General features: G+C 48.0%; 1 protein-coding gene across 1 annotated transcript in view; it reads right to left on the minus strand.

The window, feature by feature from the left end:
• The window catches only part of ZBTB16 (zinc finger and BTB domain containing 16), a 179,286-nt gene that overhangs the window by 82,233 nt on the left and 72,515 nt on the right, over positions 1-24,538 (minus strand). The window contains exon 3 of the mRNA XM_045556530.1: positions 9,247-9,344. Within this exon, the coding sequence (XP_045412486.1) occupies positions 9,247-9,344 (98 nt within the window). The remainder of the gene's footprint in view (positions 1-9,246; positions 9,345-24,538) is intronic.

The following is a 24,538-nucleotide window of genomic DNA, read 5'->3' on the forward strand; positions in this document are numbered from 1 at the left end:
CTTTCTGAAAGAGGGCATCCAAAGTTACATAAGCTTCAGGTCCCACCAAACCCAGATCTACCCTAGCAGTACAAACACTTTAATAACGGGATATTTATTTATGCAACACATACTTACCAGCTCACGATACTTCTACGTGCCAGGCACTTTGCCAGGCTGTGGGTATGTGAGGGTGTCTGGTGGGCTCTGCACTCAGGTATACCATGCAGACTTGGGTGAGCACAGTCCCAGCACCACGGGACTCTGGGTAGCAAAGTCCAATAAGGGCCTTGAAAGCCTAACCCTGCTCATCAACTTGCCCATCCTCAACACAACCGAAAATAGAAAAACATCCAGGGGCCTCAGAAAAGCAGGAGCCAAGCCAGAGAAGCCCCGCTCTGGCCTCTGAGAGGCAAGAGACAAGAGCACACAGGGCTCCAGGTACTGGGAGCCTCCTACGGTTGCTGGCTCAAGTCCTCCCCACGCCTCTGGGCCACTCTCCACTCCAACTGCTGCCCAACTTCCAAGCTAAGAACTTTGTGTGGGGTGAGGGGGATGGAGACAGGGAGAGACAGAGACAAAGAGACAGAGAGAAGACCAACCAAGACAGATGGAGACAAAGACAGATGAAGACATAAGAAGGAAGACAGAACATACGCAGGATTGTCAGGAAGAAGCTGAAGCTGACACAGACACGAGGACAGGGACAAAGAGATGAAGAGGGATGAAAGAAGGCTGGGGAGACATGGACAGAGAGGAGGAGAGCAAAGCTGCAAAACAGATACCTACTGCCACTGAGACCCGGGGAGAGAGTGCCAAGGACAGGGGCCTGCAATAGTGAGACAGATGGGCGAGGTGGGATGGGACCCCTCGGGCACAGCCTGGTTAGAGGGCTGGGGAACGGGGCCGAGGGGACAAGAGAGCAGTGGAAGGCCTCCTCAGCACCCATCTAGCAGAGCACCTGTCTGGGAAGCCAAAGGAAGACGCAAAGGCCTTGGACATGCGAAATGGTGCCTCTGGGTCGATCCCACGCAAACAGCCCTATGTGACAACCCCTCATCCATTCATCCTCAGACAAAAACAAGGGCCAGCAAAGGAGCCCAGAACTTAGGAAGGATGCAAGGAGCAAGGAAGAGGAAAAGAGAGAATGTGAGAGTAAACAGCAGACAGACAGATGTCCCAGCATCCGTCCCTCTAGGGCACCATTCATTTCCTACTAGGAACGTCACCATCTAGCTGTGCAACATCATGTGGTGGTTCGAAAGGGGGCATGTATGCAAGAAACCACCCCATTCTGAGATAGAAAAATCAGAGAGAGACAGAGACAGAGAGAGAGAGAGAGGGAGGAAGGTTATTACATAATTTCCACTTTCTTTCCTCCACCCTTAAAGTAATGTTCTATCTGACAGGCTCCTCTCTGAGGGGGGAAAAATGACAAATCCAATCCAAAATTCAACAGCCTGTGTTCTGTTCGGAGAGCACACAGTGTACTGTACAGCCCATAAAACTCCAAACAGCCTCCAGACACTGCCGCAATCGTCCTCCATCAAAACACTTTGTCTTGCATACAAAAATAAGATACAGCGCTGAACAGAATACAAAATCAGCCCATTACAGTACAGGGAGACTGCTACTTAGCAACCAGGGGGCTCTAAAGCCTCGATGCTCTACAGGAAGCAAAATCTGTCGAGCCTGTTGGGCAAATGATAAACATTAGCAGTATTAAAAAACACAAAAGCCATGTAAATGGATAGACATAATGTGGAAACGAATTTATAGAATAAATTGGGATGGGGGACTTGTGGGGTAGGGTGAGGGGCTGGGATCTGGAGGGGTAGATGGAATGAGCTTCCCCAACCCCTGCTAAGGCACCATATGGAGACAGAGACATGTGTATTTGGGGGGAGGGAAATGTGAACCCCCTCTTCACACACAGGGGCTGTAGGTGAAGGGCTGGGAGAGAAGTGTTGAAAACACTGTTTAATACAATGACCTGCAATGAACTTTCTGAACTTTCTCGGTTCAGCTGGTCTGACGTGCAACCTTCAGGGCCAGGGGACCCAGACCCGAGGTGGACGTCCAGCAGCCCCGAGGTGGACAGATACGGGGGCTTTATCGGCCGTGCAACCGGCATCATCAGCACCGTTGCAGAACCTGACACTTGCTGTAAACAAAATCCCTGGCCAGAAAAAAACAAAAACAACCCCGACAACAAAACCAAAAACACCCCATCTGGGCTGGAAAATCAGTATATTTCATCAGGTAAAGGGGAAAAATACTCTGGCTGTGAATCAGCAGCAGGGTTTCGGATCCCAGCCAAAACAGGAGCTAAAAAGCAAAACCATATTCTTCTGGTCTCAGTTTAGGCTCTTGAGGCAGAAAGCGAGAAGGGGTGGGGGGAAGTGGCGGGGGGTAGTGAGGAAGAGGGGCAAGGAGAAGGGGAGAGGAAAGAAATGTATTTTTCATCAGCCAGTGTATAATTTATAAACAGCATTAAACAGTTTTTGTTTTCTTTTTCCTCTCTCCCGTGTATGGGCTTGGACGGCAGTCAAGCCTGCATTAATTTCTGCTTTGGGTACAGTGTGTTCTTGGAGGCGCATCTGCAAGCGATCATAAACTCTCTGGAATGCTGGCAGAACATCCAGACCTGCCGGCAGGCCAGTGACGACACCACTCTGGGAAAAAGTTCGGGAAGCAGGCCAAATTCAGAGTAGGGAGAGAGAGAGAAAGAGAAGTGTGTTTGAGAGAGAGCTGGGGGAAAGCGGCCTCCCTTCACCCTTTCCTGGCTCTGCACCCCATCACCCGTGTGGGCCGAAGGGAGCACAGTCCGGCCTCTGAGCCACCCCCGTCTGGTCTTCTCCACTGTCTCAACCTAAAATCTCAATGGTGCCCACCTCCTAAGGCACACGGAGGGAGTTAAAGGAGCTCAGGAAAGTTTCCTCTTGGTTATCTCTTGGTTTTACCCTGATAGCAAAAAGCTAAACAGGAGCAGGGAAAGCTGGCATTGGCCGGAGAGTGGGCAGAGAGTGGATGCAGTGGCCATGGGCTCTCACTTTCCTGAGCAGCCCCCATGCTCTGAGCAGATACCTAATCTGGGGAGAAGGAAGCTGCAAGGTGAGAAGTTCCAGGTCCTGAGAAGCCATTTTTGGACCTGAAGGCACGCCTCCGCTCGTCAGCATGCAGACAGCTTCATGCCATCGCCTTGCAGTCCCAGGGAACCTGGCAGCTTACCTTGCTTCCCCCACCTTCTCTGTCTTTGAGAAGAAGAACCCTGAAACCCAAAGCTAAGTGCTCCAAAATAGAAAAAATAAACAAAAAGAAACAAGGACAACCCATAGATCTTTGCCGTCTTGTAATGTTTTTTTCCTTCTATCCGATCACCATAGGGAAAAGCATAAGAGAACCAATCAGGCAGACCCCTCCAGCCCTTGTCCTGCCATACAGATGACCCAGGTCCCAGATGATTTGCCCTGGCCACCCCATGCTGCTGCCGAAATCGGAAAATCTATGTGCCAAAGCCCACATTCTTTCCCCTGGGCTCCGACTCTGGGGAAGAGCCTGGTCTCAGGGGAGGATTCTCAATAGCCACGGCTCACAGTGCCTGCACTAGGGCAAGGGAGGGGTGAGTGGAGGGCACCCGCCCCCTGGCAGCACGGACTCCTAAAGAGGGACTGTGTGGCCCTAACCAGTGTAGGAGGCACAGGCCTGTTGACACTGCAGCCATACCCCAGCATAGACTGCTAGTCTTGATGTTCTCCGAAGAGCCTCATTCATCCTATGTTCCAGCCTAGTCTACAGTGAAAAGCCCAGCAGTCCCTTCTATTTCACTCCCTTACTCAATCCTCTACTGGCTTTCCAGTGCTTCGAGGAAAACGCAACTCCTTTTGCCACTCAAGGCCTTCCACGATCTTGACCCATCCCTCCCTTCTAAACCCTGAACTCCCTTCCTCTGTCCTCCGCACATCCAGCCTACACCGCCTGGCTGCACTGCCCATCCCATAGATGGCTTGGGCTCCCCCACCAAGTCCTTTCAGAATGCTGTTCCACCATCCTCTGGCAGGACACCCTCCTCCAAATTTCTCCTAGAACTCTTTCTTGACACTTTGCACACACTACCATCTTGCATCATGATTTTACAATCATACTCATCTCCCCTACTAGACTTATGCTCCTTGAGGGCAGGGATGCTGTAGCAGTCTTCACTGCTAAGTGCACGGGGCCTGACACACAATTAATGCTTATTAAACATCCTCTGGTTCCAAAACTGAACAACGTTCCCAGAATAGGAGCAGGCCATATAAACACGTAAACCCCTAATAGTATTCGGCGGAGTCAAAAATAGGGGCAAGCAGTTCTAGGCATGCTTGCTTATAATCCACCCATGCATTAAGCCAAGAGGAGGGAAATACTGCCTAATGGGAAACCTTACACTGGCCAATCTCAGAACCAACTTGAGTCACTGCCCGAGTCTGTGATCTCTGCATGGACAACCAGAGCTAGGAATCATCTCTTACGTTAGAACAAGGAGAGGCAAAGAGACGGCAGATCCATAGGTGCTTCAGGGCCATATCTCCACAAGGGACTGGCAGCAAAGGGTGGTGAGGGAGGCTTCAGAGTCCTCACGGGACACAGGTGGGGCTGGGGGGATTCTTCTGCTCACTGCCACAATCCTACACCCAAGCTTCGCCCCCTACCCCGCAGGGCCAGCTTTGCAAAGCCATGGAGGCTGTGTTTCTCTCTCCATCCCAAGCCCCGTTCCCAATACTCAAGAACCCTTTTGACCCCCAAAACCACCTCTGAGAATGCAGGGCCTGGCCATATCATCTCATTAATTAATGAGTTAGGACGGGTTATTGTTGGTTAACTTAAACTTATTGTTATCAGGTATATCTCATAAACACTTGATTAGTTAACGCATTCAAATTGAAATAAAAACTTCAATTAAACTGAATATTCACTACTACCATTTAGGGTCTTTAAAAAAAACAAAAAAAGAAAGTAAGAGAGAGAAAGAGAAGGCACTGCCTCTCAGAAGGGCCTCCTACAGGGCAAACTTCTAATTAAACAAATTGTCAATTTCAACACAATGAAAACTGATTTAGGAGCGTAAATTTAGTATTCTAGTCACTGAAAATAAGACCCACATTGTCGGTCTCCTACAGGCTGATTCCATCCGATGGGGAAAGGAAGAGGCGAGGAGGAAGACGAGGAGAGTCAGGAGGAAAAGCTGCGAAGGAAGAACACGCTGGAGCATTTTCTTCCTTTCGGCAGTGACATCTCCGTGGAATGTGAGGCAGCCTATTCTAAAGCATGGGAGAAACTCTTTTCTTGCCTCCTCCTTCACCCCACCCCTACCAGATTAGAAAAAAAATTAATCGTGTATGATGACAAACTTGGCTCGGCACTCACTGTACATACTGTACCCACAAGTCTGGCTCCCCGCCAGGCCTGGCCCCGCGCCAGAACTACAATAACAAACACAGGCAACGCCAGCCAAGAGGGGGTGGGGGCAGCCAGCGCGCCGAGCTCGCCAGGAAGCCCGAGCACCAAGCACCGTTCAGCTCCGCTGAGCAGAAGAAAACAGCAGGAATGTGCCTGCACAAGGGCAGGGACGTGTAGGGGAGCAAGCACGACCCCTGCCCGGATCCCGCACTCGATTCTCCGCAGCCTGCCCCTTTTTAAAAAATAGTCCCAAGGGTTCTTCCAGGTTCTGTGCTGCTGCTCCAGCCGTGGGCGATCTTCTGTAAAATGGGTGTGCACGACACACCCAAAGCGTCCATTCTCGTGGTTGGCTCCCTGCACGCAGCCTTCAAAACAGGACAGCAGGAAAATCTCATGTCCTCTCATGAAACGTCTCTTCTAAAACATCACATCGCTCTGTTACCAGGCATCTAGGGGCAGGCATCAGAACAGGCCAAACCACTCCTGGAATCTGCCAGAAGACCTGGCACCCCCAGCCCAGCCCAACCCTCTGACTCCAGCTCCCCAATAAGGCCAGGCCACTCCAGAGGCCCCCATGGCTGTCACTGTTTAACAGGGGGACAAACAATTCAGGAAGTAGTATAGCCTCACCAAACCCTTTGTGTTATTTTCAAGACATCCCAGTGCAGGGGTGAGAAGCATGCAGAGCAATAGAAAGCAAAAATAGAGAACAGAAATATCAGACTCTGAAGGCTATGAGCTATCTGCAAGGGTGAACTGAAACACTGCCACAACTCATCGTACCTGCCCTATCACCAAATCCTCCTTTACAGGGATATTGGCAAGTACTAACAGAGGGACAAATGATTTGACACAATCAGCCTTCGGTGTCCAATAAGACACTCATGGAAAAGAAAAACTAGGAAAACAGAACCCAACTCCTAAAACCTCTGGAGCATCCACATAAGACCAGGGGACATGGAAGTGGCATCTTGGGCAGGACCAAAGTGTACTTCCCTGGGGAACCACCGGCCCCACAGAGGAGGCTGTGCAAAGTCACTGTCTTGTCTGAACTGGGGGCCTGGGCTGACCTGGAAGTACGTGAGCAGGCCCTCTCCTCTCTGCCGCTCCCACCAGCCCCACCAACACTGCTGACATGTGATTCGCAGCAGAGATGGTGGCTCTCACTCACATTTAGTCACACTGCCTGCAGGAGGGGTACAGTATGGGCCAGCAGGCTCCTGGCTGTCCCTCCAGTGAGCTGCTCAGACATAAACAGTTCCTACTGCAGGAGGGACCAGACAGCAGAGTGGAGTTTCCTTAAGTTGTTCGTCAGCCTCCCAGGCTACACTCATCATGTAACAAATACTCGTTGGCTCCAATAACGTGCCAAGCCGTGTGCTAGACATCAAAGGGACAGTTTCTGTCCGCAGGCAGCTTATAATCTATTAGAGAAACAGAGGGGAAAGGAAATTACATTTACCGTGAGCCTCTTGTGTGTCAGGCATAGTACTAAGTATTCAACATGAGCCTCACAACTTCTCTGAGATAGGGTTAAATATTTTCATTTTACAGATTAAGGATACTGATGCCCAAAGAACTTATAAAAATATTTCGTGCCCAAGTTACATCATCAGGAGGTGGGTGCCCAAATTCTTCCCATCATCTCATCCTGCCTCCCAAGTAGAGGAGATAAGAGACGTCTATAAATAAGCATAATATAGAAGAAAGATTGTGCCCAAAGACAGCTTCAAATAAGGCAATATGGGCACCCAGAAGATGGCATGACTGCTTCCAGCTGGAGGTGGGGAACAGGTGAGGATGGCATCGTGGAAGGGAACTTGGAAGATCTGGGAAGATGGGAAAAGTGTTATTCCAAGCAGATAAAATGGGTGAACAAAGCCACAAATCTCAGAAAGCAATGAGCACTGAAGCAAAGCCTGGCTAGAGCACTGGTCTCAAGGGGAGAGTAGAGAGGAGGGATGCTACTGCCACTGAGTTACAGAGAGGGACAAGGAGACTTTTAACAACTGGCTGAAAAGAGCATTGCCCCCCCATCATAAGTGTCATGTGACACACAGGTGTCTGGGGCAGGGAGCAAAAAACGGACTCCTCACATTTTGCTCTAGGAGAGGGGCAGCCAAACGAGTGGGCAGACAGTTCACAAAACCACTCATTGAACCTGAAACAACGTACAAAGCTAAAGAGAAGCAAGAAGATAAAATGTGAATGTCACTAAAACAGAAGAGTAAGCGTACGCGAGTGCAGAGCAGACGCCGAACACAGGAACGCCTGGACTCAGGGCTCTGGCCGAGGTGAGACAGGTGGGCGGGGTGAGGACGGTTCACCCTCACGGAGCAAGGGTGAGGGTGCGGAGGCCCTACAGGAAGGAGAAGCGGAACACACAAAGACGTGGGGACAGAGCAGACACGCCGAGACCCACAGCTGCCTGGTGTGGGCAGATCCCTGGCTGTGGAGCAGGGCAGAACAGGAAGTGGGAAGGAGGCATGGTACTGCAGGAAGGGCCATGCAGGCCACAGAGAGTGGTGCCATCCAACACAGCGCACAGCCACAGGGCCCTGCAGCAGGGCAGTGGTGCGCTGACACACACAAAGCCACCGAAGAGCATTTCCACAACCACATACACACACACACACACACACACACACAACGGGCTGGAGGGGAAACCGATGCAAACAGCCAGCCAAGCAGGAAGCCACTGGGTAAGGGTGAGGGGGCTGCTCCCCAGGGGCAAAAGCCTAGAAGTAGAGAAAAGGAAGGAAAGTGCAAGCAGAAACCACTGACACTTATTAAGTGCCAACTGTATGCCAGGGGCTTGCTTTGAATGCCTTTAACATATATTCTGTCACCTAACCCTCAAAAAAAAAAATTTATATGAGTTAGCAACACCTGTGCTTATCAGATATAGAAACTGGGATTTGCAAGATAAACGTGGCCAAGGTCACACAGCACACATCACAAATAGGATTTGAACCTTCGTTGGCCCAACCTCAAAGCCCAGGCTCATTTCACAAACGCTCAACTGCCTGCGGGGCCAGTTGCTTGAGGCAACATGGGGAAAGAAAAGGCAGGCTGTATGAAGGACAGCAGGACCAGATGAGAAGACAGCTCTCTCCTCTCCCCTGAAAAGTGATTCCAAGGTCAAAGGCAAAGGAACTAGAGGGAAGAGAGTACATCCTGTCAGGGAAGTGCTGAGGCCTCTACAACTGAGGCAGCCACCTCTCAGCCTCAAAGCCTCAGCATCAGACCTGCTGGATCCTTCCCTCCACCAAGAACACCTGGGCATGAGGAGTGGCAGGTGCTTCTCCCCTTTGCACACCCCGTGGGGCAGAGCAGCTTTGCCCAAACATGAGCAAAATTACCAGCAGCCGCACAGTCGACCTCACTAGAATTGGATAAAATTAACTTGCAAAAGACAGCACGCTATAACTAGCTTTGTGTTCCAACCTTTCTATATCTATTTAATTAAAGGCTCCTGTATAATGTGAACCCAATAGTCGGATTCATTAGACAGCGAGAACTTAATTCCACAACTGTTTTGCTAATGAAACTGCAGTCTACTTTGGAAGGTAGATCACACAAAGCACTGGGCACCAACGATGCCCAGGGAAACCCAGGAGAGCTTGAGGGTGGGTTTAGCCAGGTGGTCACACTGTCAGGCTCGATCTTCCGCTCCACGAACCTGGAGGGAGAATCCATGGGACAAGGTGCACCAATGCCCCAGCAGGCAGTGCTGCCATACAGACCAAGCCCTGAATGGGGGGTGACAGTGGGCAGGAGGTGGTTGCCTGTACCCCAATGGGGCATCAGGGTGTCCTCACCTACCTGAATGAGCCAGTAAGTGCATTCTCAGCCGCAAACTATCCAGGAACCGCTTCCCGCAGAGCTCACACCCGTACGTCTTCATCCCACTGTGCAGCTTCCTGTAGGAGAAAGGAAAAGAGAATTTGCTGCTGCTCTGGCTGGACAGGAGGCCGGCCCACCCCCACCTGGGGGATTTGCAGCCATCCCTCTGGCAGGGGACAGGAGGCAGGGAGAGGAAGGGCAATGACAGAGACACACCCCTGAGTCCCCAGACAGCCTAAGTCGCCCCGTGTGCCCAGGGACTGCTGCCAATGAAGCACCCATTCCTGGTCTTGTGCACAAGACAGTAAAACAGGGCACTTCCTACTGCTTTACCACCAGCACATAGTCCAAGGTGAAAAATCAGAACCAACTTCAGAGGGAGGAAGGAAGAAGCCCCCAGGACAGTCAGACAGACATAATGCTCACTGTCACATTAGCACAGCCCATATATGGAGACCTCCAGCCTCTGTTTACCTCAGTGACAGCACTGTCATCACTGTGCTAAGTCTAACATGCCTGTTTTACTCAGGAGGGCTGCACCTGCATCTTTTCCCTCTCCTGTCTCCAACACCCACCATGGTGACTGGTGTAAAGGAGGCTCTGAACAAGCTTATGAATGAACTGATGCCTTTATGGATGCAAGATGCGTCTCTCTCTGGCATCCAGATGTTCTTGGAACTGCAGCGACCCCCAACATGCACACCCTTCCCTTAAGGCCCCCTAAAGAAGTATCTTCCCTCTGTGTCTTGCCCTGCCAGAAAGAAAAGTGTGAAGAACCCAGATAACATCATTGCATAAACATAAGTTGTAGTGGTCATGCCTGGCTTTCCAAAGTACTTTCACACACATCATCTCTTTGCCGTCACTACAATTCTGGGAGGTGGGTTGGGCATGTGTTATCGCCCCTGAGAAGACCTGGTAAGAACTGGTCACAGGGCCAGCCTGCCACAGTGCTCTGATCCCAACTCCCAACTGTGGCATTTCCAGCCAGACCCCTGGCTCAGTCACCAGCCAGCAAGGGAGCTGGTGAGACGCAGGAAGCCGGGTGGCCCAGAGGGAGCTGAGTATGGGGGAGGCTCCGAGCTGCCGGCCAGTAACGCTGATGTCCCCCCACCCACACTCCTGCTGTCAGGTCCAGGATCCAGCCTCCACCTCTGCCCCAGTCTCTGTGCCTTCCCCACAACCTCCCCAGGGGCCTGGCCCTAAGGAACAGGGCAGGCCGTGGCAGCCAGAGGCAGGATCTGCAGGCGGGAGAGAACACGAAGCCCTCTCAGAGCCAACAACCTCTCGCATCAGAATGCTGACATGTTAAGACCGTGGTAAAAAGCTGGAGAGCGGGTACTGATGTCAGATAAAACTGTAAGTGGGGAAAGGGAGTAGGACACACTCATGCCAGCAGCCCCCCAACCTGGGCTGCAGTGCCCAGATCATGACGATGAAACTGGGCCACCCACGGCCACCACCTCCCAAATCCCAGGCTAAGAACCCAGCCATGTGTCAAAACCATGCGGTACCCCCAGGTGAGCCTCCTTAGCACCGCAATCTGCAGGCCCCCATGGCATGAGGACAGCATATGGTGTCCGGTGTGTGGCCTTCTGAGAGAGATCACACACAGTTCCCTTTGCAGGACTCTTTCCCAATCACATTGTTTTGTTTGCTTGCTTTCCTTTTATTCCCTTGCCAAAGTCAAATGATTTCTCAATCACAAACACACGCACACACATACACACCCTCATCCATGACATTGTAGGGCAGCCCATCCCCCTCTGTGTTATTTCACTCCTAGCCATGGCTGGTCTACCCAAATTGAGAAATATTAACAGTACAGAACATTTTAACTGAACATTCTTAACTCTAAATATATTTCACAATGCTGGGCACTGAGACATGTCCTAATAGCATTGTGGGCAGAGTATATTTTTAAATACGTACCTAGGTATGGGAGTGCACGTATGTGTACATGAGCACATGCACATACACACGTACACACAATAGCAGAGTAGGTCTGTCACTTGCCCAGGCATGATAGCTATTTGCTTTTCTAAGAGGTGTTCTACAGAGTGGCAAAGCTCTAATCACAAGTGGTTCAGCAGGTGAACTTCTCACACACAATCATGGTAAGGTGTGGTGGATGGCAATATACGGCTTTCAGTTTGATTTATTTTCACCCTTTTCTTCCTTGGTGATTTGTTGGCTCCCAGGGGTACCTACCTCTCAGGGACAGCTGTTAGGAGGAACAGGAGGACAAACACCCATTCAGACTTATTTTCCAAAAGGGCTCTAGAGTGACCAGTCTTCAGATTTTGGAAGCCACCACCATGGTAAACTCCTCTCTTGGGTTCCCATCTCTTCTCTCTGAGGCTTCCAATTAAAATTCCTCACCCTGATAAACATTCTTTGGGTAATACCATTGCCTTTTCTCTAGATGTGAATGGATTTGTCTAGCAGTTGGTGGAAGTGGCTTTTTTTCTTGGTTAACTAGATTGGCTTGGTATGAAAGGTGATGATTGCTTGCCCTTTTACCATGGAGGTAGCAGGAAACAGGGAAGAATGCCCAGCAAGCATCTGGAACACCTGGATCCTCAGCCTGACTCAGCTATTAGCTTGCTAAGACCTTGCACACGGCATGCTATCCCAATGTCCCTGCATTTGCTCACATGCAAAGTGATGTGGATGCTATCTAATATTTTGTGTGGAGATGAAATTGTATTATTCAAATGTCTTACCCATGTCCTTTTACCTGGCCTCTAAGGGTTCCTCAGAGGGGCACTATTCTTCTTCTCCCTGAGCCATGTCCCACCTGTTACTGCCCACTGTGATGTCCTCGGACAGCTAGGCCGTCAGGCTAGGATAGCCCAAGCAAAACTCTAGACCCAATCCCAGCAATCTACTCATTTTAAAACCTTCTAATCCAGGTGATCTGAGTTTTCTCCTTTACTTACTTGCTATTTATCTTTCAGTGAAAGAAACTTCCAGAACTTACCACCAGCTTTTCCTCAGAACCACTCTGTTGTCATGCATCTCCCAGTCTTCAGAGACACAGGTGGCCTATCCTATTCAATCCTCAGGGTAAGGACACTGCCCTGCAGTTGACCCACTAACTCAGTGCCCCACACAGGTTACTAGAGATGAATATGGCATCCAAGTGATTCTGCACATAGTACAGGGACAAAGTTCTTACCCCACTGGCAGAGAGACCTGGGCAAGCACAAAGTTCAGAAGGGAAAAACAGAACAACTTCACAGGCCTGGGAGTTCAACAGAGCCCAGCACTAGTTTGCTCATATCTTTAATTCTTGCCCATATACCAAGGGACATGCCAAGGGAAGAATGTCACAACAGGGAGGCTTCTCCCAGTGCAAAGAAAAAGGAAATGTCTGGGAATGTGAGTGCATTCAAGAGACTTGGCTACCAGCAGACTCTCTGGGGCACAGTCCACAGAATGGCCAACGTGGAAATAGAATTCCAACTGGTTTCTGGAGCAAAAGTCCAAGTTTTTATGAACTCACGTTCTATCCCTCTTTAGACCACAGCCTCCCACCGCCGCCGCCACCACATTATGCAACCGCAAAGCACTTAGATCAAAATGGAAATTCTATCCACCTCCTTCTTCCTTACCACACGCACTCATGTCTTCCCCCGTCTGGTCCTGTCTTGTCGTAAGGTCTCACAGCACACGGCCATTTGGGAACATCAGCCTCTACTGTGACATAGGCAAGGAAGACAGCTGGGGACATTTTGGCACCTTTTTGTGTACTGCCTTGGGTGATGATGGAGTTTTCACACCCTCTTCTCTGAGAGAAGCCACACGGATGAGCACCATTTCGAAAGTAACCTGGTTCTAGCACAGCCCGGGCACTTACATCCTGTCCTCAGTGAAGAATCCACCCCCGTCCTATGCCCCAGGTCCTAACCATCCACTCTTGAGGAGCAGACTAAAGATCCCCCCAACTCTTGGGGCCACCTACCGCAGACCACACCTGGGCCATTAGGTGAACTGACTGTGTGTAAAAGATTTTCACTTATATCCAAAAAGACAGAAAATAAATTAACCTCTAACAAGTTTCCATCTATATTCTCAAGAAAGCTGAGTCATTATGAGAAATTAGAGCTAAACAAACCTGAAACTTTTAACAAGTAACTGAAGAGAAGGATCCATTTCTTCTCACTGATTCTCAACCACACAACTCTCACCAAGCTAGCAAGACATGTCATCATCTGAACCATTACTGTGCTATTAATACTTCAAATCTGAAAATCCATAAAGATTCCCTCTAGCTTAGAGTGCAAACTCTGTAATGACCAGTAGCCAGCACACAAAACTCCTGTCCTCTCTTGAGCAGGGCCTGGCCAGTCGGCACTGGCAGACTGCTGTCCCCCCGTGCAGGGTCCCTTCACGAAGCTCTGCTAATGCTCTCAGGCTCCAAAGCAACAACTGACTCCTAAGCATGGTGGTAAGAGACGCTGCCCCTGGCCTTGCTCACCTTTCCAAGTTGAAACAGAACTGAGAGAGGGAGAGCTTATGTACTTTAGAAATGGGCTTACCCTTCCTCCTTAGACTCTGAAGTTCAAAAATGTACCTTCAACATCCATTTACCTTTAACTCAAATGACAAGAGAAAGGTCAAACGGTCAATGGCATTCGGTGCTCTAATTTTGAAAGGAAGGGATGAATAAAGAGTTAGTAGGCTATCAGGAATTCCTCCCAAAAGCAACTTTCATGGAGATTACAGGGTGTTTCCATATTTGGTCCAATCTCCTGCCCTTTCTACATGTCTTCTTGTGGGAAGGGAATTCTCTGAGCCAGGCCTGTTCTACTGGAGGCCTCCACCCTAAGCCAGAGCATGTCATTCACAGGGCATCTGGGACACTCAGAGGAAATGTTCCCTACCCTCTAAAGGGTGACAGCGTATCTTCCCAAGGAATTTCCCTTAACGCCACCAACAGTGCCACATTCCAGGCTGGGTAGGTCGTTAGTCACACCCAGTGTCATTCTCCTCACTTATTTTCTAGGAATATTAAGTCCACCATTCAAGACTAAGTCATTGAAAAGTTCCTCAAAACTATAAGCTCCTCGGGGGCAGGAAGCATGTCTTTATCTCTGCCTTCAATGCCCTCAGCACAGCTCCAGGCAATCAGAGCAGATACGCAAGAAGCTCTTGCTAATGAAGCAATCTCCAACCACCCTAAGGAAAAGAATCCCTGACCACTAAAGTCCAGCCCTAGAACTGCCCGGAATCAGAGAGGAGGTCTGGTATACCTAGGGGAGAAAATGAAGGGACAGTTCTAATCTTGGCTGGGAAATGGGTCACTTTCATTTTCTCAAGGCATAAGGGAAATTATCCTTTTAACCAGTTTTTTTAAAATGTTGAGATTAGACAGTCATTTGACAAGCTGTGAATGCTTAGCGGGTATTACCACAAATTATCCTTCTAGCAATAGAGTTCGTTGCTCCCTGACTAGTCAATATTAATAAACATTACCGAATGCTTTTACAACACAATTTATTTTTTAATACAGCTCTTTATGTATGCCATAAAGTAAATATACCAATAAAAGCCAAGGATTTCAAAAAACAGATTTAAAAAAAAAACAACCAAGAACTAACCGAGTGCTAGTTAACACCTTCCGTGCCACAGGTTTGGGGGGTACACAGCAGGATCTAGACCACAGAGCTATGGGAAATGCTGGCCATTTGGCTGTTCTGGAGGCTTTTAAAAGGATAGGGAGGAAATGCCAAAGAAGCCATGTTTTCTCAAGAATCAGCTAGATAACAAGTGTGGTATGTTGACCATATAGATAAATAGAAAGATACAGATATATAGATAGAGAGCTGGGGGCAGAAGACCTGGTTTTCACTCTAGCCCTGCTGATATCCATCAAATGACCTTGGCCAAACCACTCTGTCTCTCTAGATTTCACTTTACACCTTTGCAACACAGTGAAGGATTGAGCTAGATGATTTCTCAGGTTGTTTCCAATCAGGTTTACAAAACTGAAAGGCTATGGGGCTGACATGGGTCTGTGCCAGCTGGACTATGTTTCCACCATGAAGGATCCAAACCAGATCCGTTCCCTCAGTCTCATCCTTGAGCCCAGAACACAGTAGGGGCTCAGTGCATTTCTGCTGAATGAATGAACAAACAAGAAAGGGCATTTGGAAAGATAAATGGAGAGGTGGCAAAACCCACCCTCTCTATGCATGCACACACACCCACACCCCGCCTGCCACGCACACCAGTACGAGAACATCTATCCCTACTGTCCAAAAGAGAAGCCCTCAGTGGGGTTCTCAGAGAGAAAGCCATGCATTCCTTCTGGGCCTGAGATCAAGGCCAACCTGGAGCTGACCGAAGAGTGGAAGGAACTGTCCCACGCCTTGAAAATATGAGGAAGGACAATGGCATTTCCCACGGCCGTAACCACACCAGCACGGTACTTTCAGATAAGGCTGCCCGTGAGTGTAAAAATACTAAAACACTATGTCAGAAATGACAAAGGGGCACGCTAATCTCCCTGCAGCAACTGCTCAAAGAAGGATCTTCGTGGCCGCTGAGCACCAGGAGGCCTGGGCTTCTGGCTGTTATGTAACCAGTCCTTTGTTTTAAAATACTGATTTCTCCTAAGTCATTTATTTGAAATATCTCTATCAACAAATTTCACCAAGAACAAAAGTTTTTCATTTGTGCACTGGGCTATAGGATGATCTTATCACACACAATCTCATACAGTCTCTTTCAACAAGGCCTTAGCGTGCTTATCTGCGAGGTTCCTGGTAGCCAAATATGATTGAAACGTTCTATTTATGCTCACTGGATTAAGGAGATGTTGCAAAACGGCACAAAAACCTGGCAGATGTAAGCAAGGTATTACAGGCCGGGCAGTTAAGATCTGAGGGAAAGGGATCAATACACACTTTTGTAGTTTTCTTTCTTTCTTTTTCTTTTAAGAGACCAGAAAAGTTGTGCTTTTAGAAAAGGGAAGAGGAAAAACAGTAAAATGCCTTAAGATTTATAGCTTCTCTGAGCTTTTTCCAAACCCAAAACAGGGCATCATGATGCATGCTTGATGATGTCAGCCCAAGGGAAACAAAAATAAATCTAAAATATTCTCTCTAGATCTTAAAAGGCCCTATAAGGGAATTAAACTATGGCTATGGATGAACGGGGTTTTGTTTTTTCTCTCTGCCCCATACAAGGCTTTAACTAGCAGAAATAGCCCATTTCTGAGAAAACAGTTTTCAAAAAGCTACAGACTCTTCCTCTATCCCCCTGTTTTGCCAGGGTATGTGGAGGAAACGTCTTTGTCTCTTGGTTATGTAGGCTCATTTTTACACGTTTCCTCTTTAGCCAGGAAACCAAAATGCTACCTTGAAATCCCACGTACCAGTCACGGAAACTCAGAGATTGTCGAGAAAAACTGATGTTTATTAAGGGCCTAAGAAGAAAAGTTCCTTGGGAATTAAACCATTCTGAAAATCTTTCTAATGCATATTGCCTCATTCTTTCTGCCTTAGTACACTGAAAATTAAATTACTTTTCTATGAGGACCATGAGCTTGAGAGCCATTGCTCTAAACATCAATTATGAACACACAAGATAAGAGATCGAGCAGATTACCTGTATGGATACCAAATCACATTGTAAAAGTTACTGTCATTTTAATGAAGGAAAAGAGGCAAAAACCAAATAGATATTTGCTTTTTTACTGGTTCTTTTTTCCTTTCTTCTAGAAAAAATGCAAAAAAGAAAATCTAGTCAACCAAGGTTTTATCATAATGAAGCTAATGCACTTATATATCTCATCGAATGTTGAAAGGTCTTCCTGAGGATCAGCTCAACCACCCTGTGGCTGGGATAGAGAGTGCAGTCCCCATTTTGTGGATGGAGAAACTGAGGCTACATGACTTACTTTCCCACGTAAGCAGGCAGACGTCTCCAGACTTCTCACCTTAGGATCTACCTTTACATTCCTCCCTAAGCCACAGTCTTTCCCTGAAAGAGGCAGGAAAAACACAGCTAGAAAGGAGTCACTGAGAGCATGCCCAGGATTTACCCGATCTAATCAGATAGAAGCAAGAAGACAGAGGCCTCTAAGAAATGAGGTAAATTGAATGATGTTCCCCAGAGTCCAAGGACAGGCCAGGGTCACAGGGACTTTATAACCTCCTACAGTGAAAGCATGCTGATTCATCCCCTACTGCTACTCACCCTGTACCTGTTAAGCACCTACTGTGTGCCAGACTGTGGGAAAGTCAGACTTCACTTGGACCACAGCTCATCTAGATAGGTTGTCCATCAACACAATTTTCCATTATTGCACTTTATTGACTTCCTTTCTAGCACTTAACACAATTTGCAGTTATATATTGGTTTTTTATTAGTAGTCTTTATCTCTGCTAGACTGTAAGCTACATTAAGGCAGACACCATCCACTGTGTCCTCAGGATCCGGCAGAGTGCATGATAGAGAGCATTCAATACATTTTTCTAAGGAGCTTTATTGAGATAGTATCCACTTACAAAATTTGCCCCTTTAAAGTATATCATTCAGTGGTTTGTAGTATAGTCACAGAACTGTGCAACCATCCCCACTGCCTAATTCCAGAATTATTTTCTTTCATCATCCTAAAAAGAAACCCAGTACCCATTAGCAGTCACTCCCCATTCCCCTCCACCCCCAGCCTCTGGCAACCACCAATCTACTATCTTCCTTTACAGATATGCCTATTTTGAACATTTCATAAAATGGAATCATACAACATGCACCCTTTGGGGTCTGGCTTCTTTCACGTAGCATAATGTTTTGAAGCTTCATTCTTATTGTAGCTTGTCTTAGTACTTCATTCCTTTTTATTGTGGAATAATATTCCATTGTATGGATATACCGCATTTTGTTTACCCATTCACCAGTTGATGGACATTTGGTTGTTTGAAACTTTTGGCTATTATTTATAATAAAACAAATAAATAATAATAAATAGTCATAGCTGCTATGATCATTTGTGCATAAGTTTTATCATGGACATATGTTTTCACTTCTCTTTAATATATACCTAGGAGTGGAACTGCTGGCTCACATGGTACCTCTCTGTTTTAACCTTTTAAGGAACTACCAGACTGTTTTCCAAAGCAGCTGCCCCATTTTGCATTCCTCTCGGCAATGTACGAGGTTTCCAATTTCTCAATACATTTTTAGATTAAGTGAATAAATGAATCAACATTCCTGCTGCTATAAAATCCCCCAAAGAAGGCGGATACAGTTCCGAAGCTCCTTTGGTAAACTAGCATCTTCATCTGCAGCCATGACAGGCGACACTCATGTTTAACAGAAACCACAAAGAATGCTGTTTATATTTAGGTCATTTGAGAGACAGAATCAAATGAAAAATGAAGGGGGGGAAAAAAAACCACCAGACAGCTCAAAGTAGGTACTACTATCACATATATGATTTCAACCCATACCCTCCACCCCTTGTGCACATGCAATAATTTAATCATGCATATGCCTTGAACAGATTTAGTTAAAAATATGAGAGGGATCCCAGCGTGACTGACGCTGAGTGTGATTTGGTCAGCAGTGAGGGGAGCAAGCTTTGACAGCCCTGCTGTCTCTGATGGGAAGTTTGAAAATATACTCACAATAATACTTAAAACAAAAAAATAAACAAGCAGAAATACCCCAGGCAAACTCCAGGAGAGGGACCCACGGTGCTAGGACCTGCTGGAGAGATGGGAGATTCAAGAGTACTGGCTTCTGGTAGCGAGGGCAGGGTGGCCCGGAGTTGGCTGCAGCCCGGAGCCCTGTTAAGGGTTCCCCAAACTTCTTTTTTTCCCTCCCTTTTCTTCCTTCATAAAAGATGGCAGCCATATTCCTTTCTGCACAGACTCCTTGCAAAGAACAAACAAACAAAGGCTGGGACAGAGCAAGGCCCTTTGCAAGCTGCAGGTAATTAAAACGGCCTGTAAATGCCCCAGCAGAAAGCACTTCAAAGAGACAGTAATTCCAGCAATGGCCAGTCAAGGCTGTGGTGTAAAAATTATGAGTTTTCCCAATGGGGAGCTTTGTGTGAAAAGGACAGGGGTTGGTGGCAGAAGGAGGGTGAGCCACACAGAGGGGGTTTACAATTGTTGTCCATGCCCAGTGTGCATGGGACTGTGTGTGTGCATGTGTCAAACACGCAGGCCAGAGAAAGGGGCTTGTGTGCATGTGCGTGTGAGAGCACACATTTATCAACTCCGAGACGGTCCAAGCGTGTGGGCACGGAGATAAAAGGAAAAATAAAATAAAAGCAACAAATACGAATCCTCTTCCCCGCTGGGCCTCGTTTTCATGGGGGAGAAGTACCAGGCAGCTTGCATGCTCCTCTGGCTCCTAAGTTGCAAGACTGCCGAGCACGCAGGAAATGCATGATACCCACGACTCTGGGCCCAACGAGCTGCCGAGGCCAAGCAGCAGCTCTCTGGATGTGCCCACACTTTGGGTCTCACAGCACAGCATGTAATAGTCAACAACATACTGCAAGCTACGTTATCTTGAAACAGAGAATACAGAAAAGAGATGGATTCTTCACCTTGACTCTGACCGTATGTGCCGAGTCCCCTGTGCCACCTGCCTTGGTGCCCTGTGTTTAGGTGACGCAGTGACTGGTCCATGGCATGAAGGAGAAGAGAGGCTACAGCCTCGGCGCACAAAGACTCTGGCTCCGCTTTTATAAGCACGACACGGAAAACCCAAACTAACTGACACACACCAAATGCTCAAACCCAAACTGACCACAACATTGCACATCTTGAAAAAGAAAACAAACAAAAAACAAATAGGCCTATCACTAGAAGCTTTTTTGTATTTTATTGTATTCTCCCTGCAGGGACCTGATACTTCCAAAGGGACATTTTGCCAGGCAGGAGGGCCAGTCTCATTCCCAGGAAGGCTTCCCCAGTTCCTCCCGCCCCTCCATCCCCAAGACGATCCTCCACTTTACCCCAAATCCTCCACTTTACCCCCGTCTTTTGCATGCGTTCAGTTGTTGGGTGAGTGGCACTGGGTGCATCCGCCTGCTTCTCTGTCTCTGCAGCTGGATGGGACGTGAAGTCAGAGGTCTGCCCTTTTCTGTCTGTATCCTCAAGCCTAGCAAAGGGCAGGGCATTCGTGTGTGCCCAAGAAACATGGTGTGAGAGGGGGGATGATGCCCAGTGCGTGTCGGCCGTACTGTGGGTAATAAACGAATCAGGACCCAGATGGGGTAGAGAATATCGCTTAGAGCCTGGTACCCAACTGCTCCTCACCCTCATCAGTCAGCGAGCATCCATCCTGTCCAGGAGCCTCCGAGCCTTACAGGGAAGGTGGGAACCAGCCATGCTCACCAAGGCGGCAGAGAAACCAACACGGCCAGGGGGTTTATTTCCCCATAAACAAAATCCTGCTCTGCCTCCCTCGTAGCCCCACTCACTAACTCCTCCCTGACATTGCTGGCTTTAAGCCCACACATAAAAATGTCCTTTACTATTTTTATTTAATGAGCTTTCATTTTTCCTCCCCCGTTTTGTAAATGAGAAAGGCAAGCCCACCTCCTAATGGGGATGGGGGAGAGGAAGTGGAGTGGAATCTTTTTTAAATGGGCCATAACTTCAGCAAAAGCTTTCTCCTCGACAGTCCTCACAGCTCCCCCTCCCCACGTCCCCCTGCTCCTCCATCCTCCCTGCATCCTCCCTTCCCACCATTCAAAACAAGATGCATGGATTTTGGACATTTGATTACTTTTAAGTATATATTTTTCCCTCAAATAGACTGAATACAATGGTTAGGAAATGTGACAGAAAACTATTCTGAGCCATTTATTGCCTTAATACCCACCTTTGTCCAACAGGCAGTTTTGACAACAGCGATAAATTCCAAATTTATGTCAACAGAGCATATGTTGAACACCTCATTTCTGAGCTAAAGCGGCATGCTGCCCTATAAATCACCGTTCTGTTTGAAATGAAAGTAGATTACAGGCCTGTGTTATTGAGCAGTTAGAGCTATAGTCATATAAATCAGAACTTTTAACTCTAGGCAATCCGTTGTGCAATTAACTAAAGGGTACTTTGTCATTTCAAGGCTTGTGCACAGACTTGGCAGGGCACAGAGCTACTGGGAAAGGGGATGGGAAGGAAAAAAAGTTTTCAGGCAACAGGAAGGTTGCCGACTACAGCCTGCACCATACCTCACAATGTCTAACCCCCGACCGCCACCACCACAAGAACATGCCAAAACTGCACACTGGCAAAGATACCCTCATAGTCAGCATATGCCACAAAGACAACACCACACTGAGCATTTGTCACCAAATCACCTCTAGGAGACTGAGTGCTTCTTCGTTCATTTATCAAGCATTTCCTGAGCACAAGCCATGTGCATGACATTGTCTTAGGTGCTAAGATGATGTCAGAGACATGAGAAGTAATAATAGTAACACAAACAACATTTAGATGACGTTGACAATGAAGAATAATTAGAAGAACATTTGTACAAGACATATTTGAGCACTATTTAGTGCATTTTCATGCATTATCTCATTCAACCCTCGGGACGGCTCAATGAGGCAGGTATCAGTTTTATTTCTGTTTTGCAGAGGAGAAAACTGAGGCATAAGGAATTAGCAACTCACCCACGGTCATTAAGCTTGTAAGCCTCATACAACTAATTTATAGAGTGAAAAGTTTAAGAACTTAGACTCTCATGACAGCCCTGTTTGCAAATTCCAGATCTAAAACGTACTAGCTCTGAGACTTTGGCATTCTCTAAGTCTCAAGTTTTCTCATCTATCAAGTGGGTTAATAATATTGTTACCTCAGAGGGTAGATAAATGAGACCGTGCATGTCATATGACTTAGCATGGCACTGAGAACATAATGCGTTGAATAAAAGTTAGACAGCATAGGCTGAAGAAGAATAAAGGTAGACCCCTGTTCCCTGGCCAGTCCATAACCAAGCTGAACGAAGCGACAGAGCTAGCAAGAGAGACAGAGAAAGAATCCTGAAAGGAGAATGCAGCAATGTGACCACTGTCAAGGGTGTGCAGAAGAAGAGCAGATCCATGGTGGGTGCTGTCACTGGAAATGGCTTGAAAACATGGTGAGATTGAGCCAGTCCTTTCATAGGCTTTGTAAGCTCTGGGGGCTCTATCTACCCATGAGAGGGAATATTAAGAACAGAAAAGCCTTGGATGAGGGAGAGAGCTCTATGTGATGGAGGAATCATGTGAACCAAGACTTGGCATTAGGGCTGGGCAAGTCATGTTGGACAGACAAGCCTTCGGGAGATGGAGTTTCCAAGTCATGTTGGAGAAACCTTTGGCTTCTCCAGAGTGGGCAGGTGGGGAGGAAGGTAGAGATAAGCTTGCAGAGGTGGTGGCGTGGGCCAGATGATGCAGAGTCCTAAAAAAGAGGCTGAGGACTTTCATCTTCGTGCTGCAATCATTGAGCAGCCACCAAAACCCTTCTCCGAACAATGGAGCTGGCTGGGAGTGCAGGCTCAGTGAGGGCAGGGACCACAGAAGGAGAGAGACAGAGAGAAGTGCCCAGATTCTACACTGAGGAGGAGATCTTTCCAAAGACAGTGGTTGGGTCAGCTTTCCAGGGCAAAATGCCAACACAGTATCATGGCCATGCGTCTGCAGAATGCTTCTATTCCCTAAGAAGGTGCAAGAAAAGAGAGATTCGAACAAACCACCTATCTCTGTCTACTCCCTGGCACAGGTGCCCGGCTCCACGGCAGGGGACCCAAAAGAGCTGTTGCTGCTGTTTGTTACCTCCACCCAGTTACACATGCCATCATCGATTCATCAGAATGCAGATGGCAGCAAGAACGTGCAGCAAGGAGCTACACTTCGTCCCCTCCGGCACCCAGGCTGGCTACCAACTCCACATGGCTGGAGAGCAGGGATACTCAAGTATCCCTTTTCTCTCACCAGCCTGGACAGGATGAAAATCAATTAGGCACTTATTTTGGCATAGTGCAAGATACAACCAAAGCATAAGACAACAAGCTCCCTGCCTAAAGCTTTAGTTGAAGACAGACGATAATACACAAACTAATAGCAACCAGTACTCTTACCCTCGAACATCAGGTCCTGAGTACAATCACAACACCCAGCGTGAGTAGGAATCCAAACTCGGGCCTCCCTGAGGAGGTGGGCTCCAGACCGGGCTCAGGAGATACCAAGGATGTAGCAGGCAGGGAAGAGGAGAAGACATCTCAGAGGAGGGTGAAACAGGCACAAAACAGCATCATTCCTGAACAAGTGGTAGCCAACCCAGGGACAGGCCAAGGAGAGCCAAGGTGGGCACTGTGAGGTGGCATAAATGAGTTCAGACCAGAAAGCTACTGCGGGAAGAGGTGGGGCTGAGAAGCAGAGAGGGAGGCATTGCTCGTTCCTGACCTAGGAGGGAAGGGGGACATGAGGATTGTGTAGTTCAAAAGCAGAGGTCTGACATGCTCTAGGAGCCCTCAGAGGATAGACTTCCTATGGTGACGTGTGGCACTACAGAACATCTGGCCTTGGACACTGGCCAGACGCTTGCTCCTCCAGCCTCCTCCACAGCCTCCCATTCACGGAGAAGCGGATTCTTTGCAGGAATATCAGGGTGACAGGCCTTCCTGCCAGTCACTCTGTGTTTGGTTGCTTGCCAGGGCACTCTGTCTTGCTGCACAGTTGGATGCCAGCAAAGCAAGAAAATGCTTCAGAAACCGGCACCCTGCATGAGAATCCCCTACTACACGTACACGTGGCCACACGGGCACGTACCCACACACACCATCTCTCGCCATCTGTCTGAGCAAACTGCTGGTCTCTGGGGGGGGAGACTAGGAAAACCTCTTAGAGATATTTGTTTAATATCTGAGCAGTGGGGGAGCAGATGAAGTATGCAAGTTTCATTTAGAAAATCATCAAGGAACTATTATAGTAAAATGAGGCTTCCAGTTTCCAAATAAAGCTGAAACAATCACACTGAACAAACTGGCGGAGCTGGCGGACGAAGAAGCAGGAAGGAAGTACGATAAAAATAATAGCTGGAGGAAAATAGGAAGTCACGAGATGCCAGGGAATTAGAGGCAGCCCCCATCCCCTTCAGGGCCGGGGATCAGCTTAACCAATCAGTGGCGGGAAATCACAAATCAAAAGGGACCGACTGGAGAGGGTCTCCTTCAGTCTTCTGAAGTGCTGTCCCCATGTTCCAGTGATTCTGCCGTTTCTACACATCTCGAGACTTTCCTCATAGAAATCCTC

Source organism: Lemur catta, chromosome 7, assembly GCF_020740605.2.
Source record: "Lemur catta isolate mLemCat1 chromosome 7, mLemCat1.pri, whole genome shotgun sequence".
Taxonomy (NCBI): domain Eukaryota; kingdom Metazoa; phylum Chordata; class Mammalia; order Primates; family Lemuridae; genus Lemur; species Lemur catta.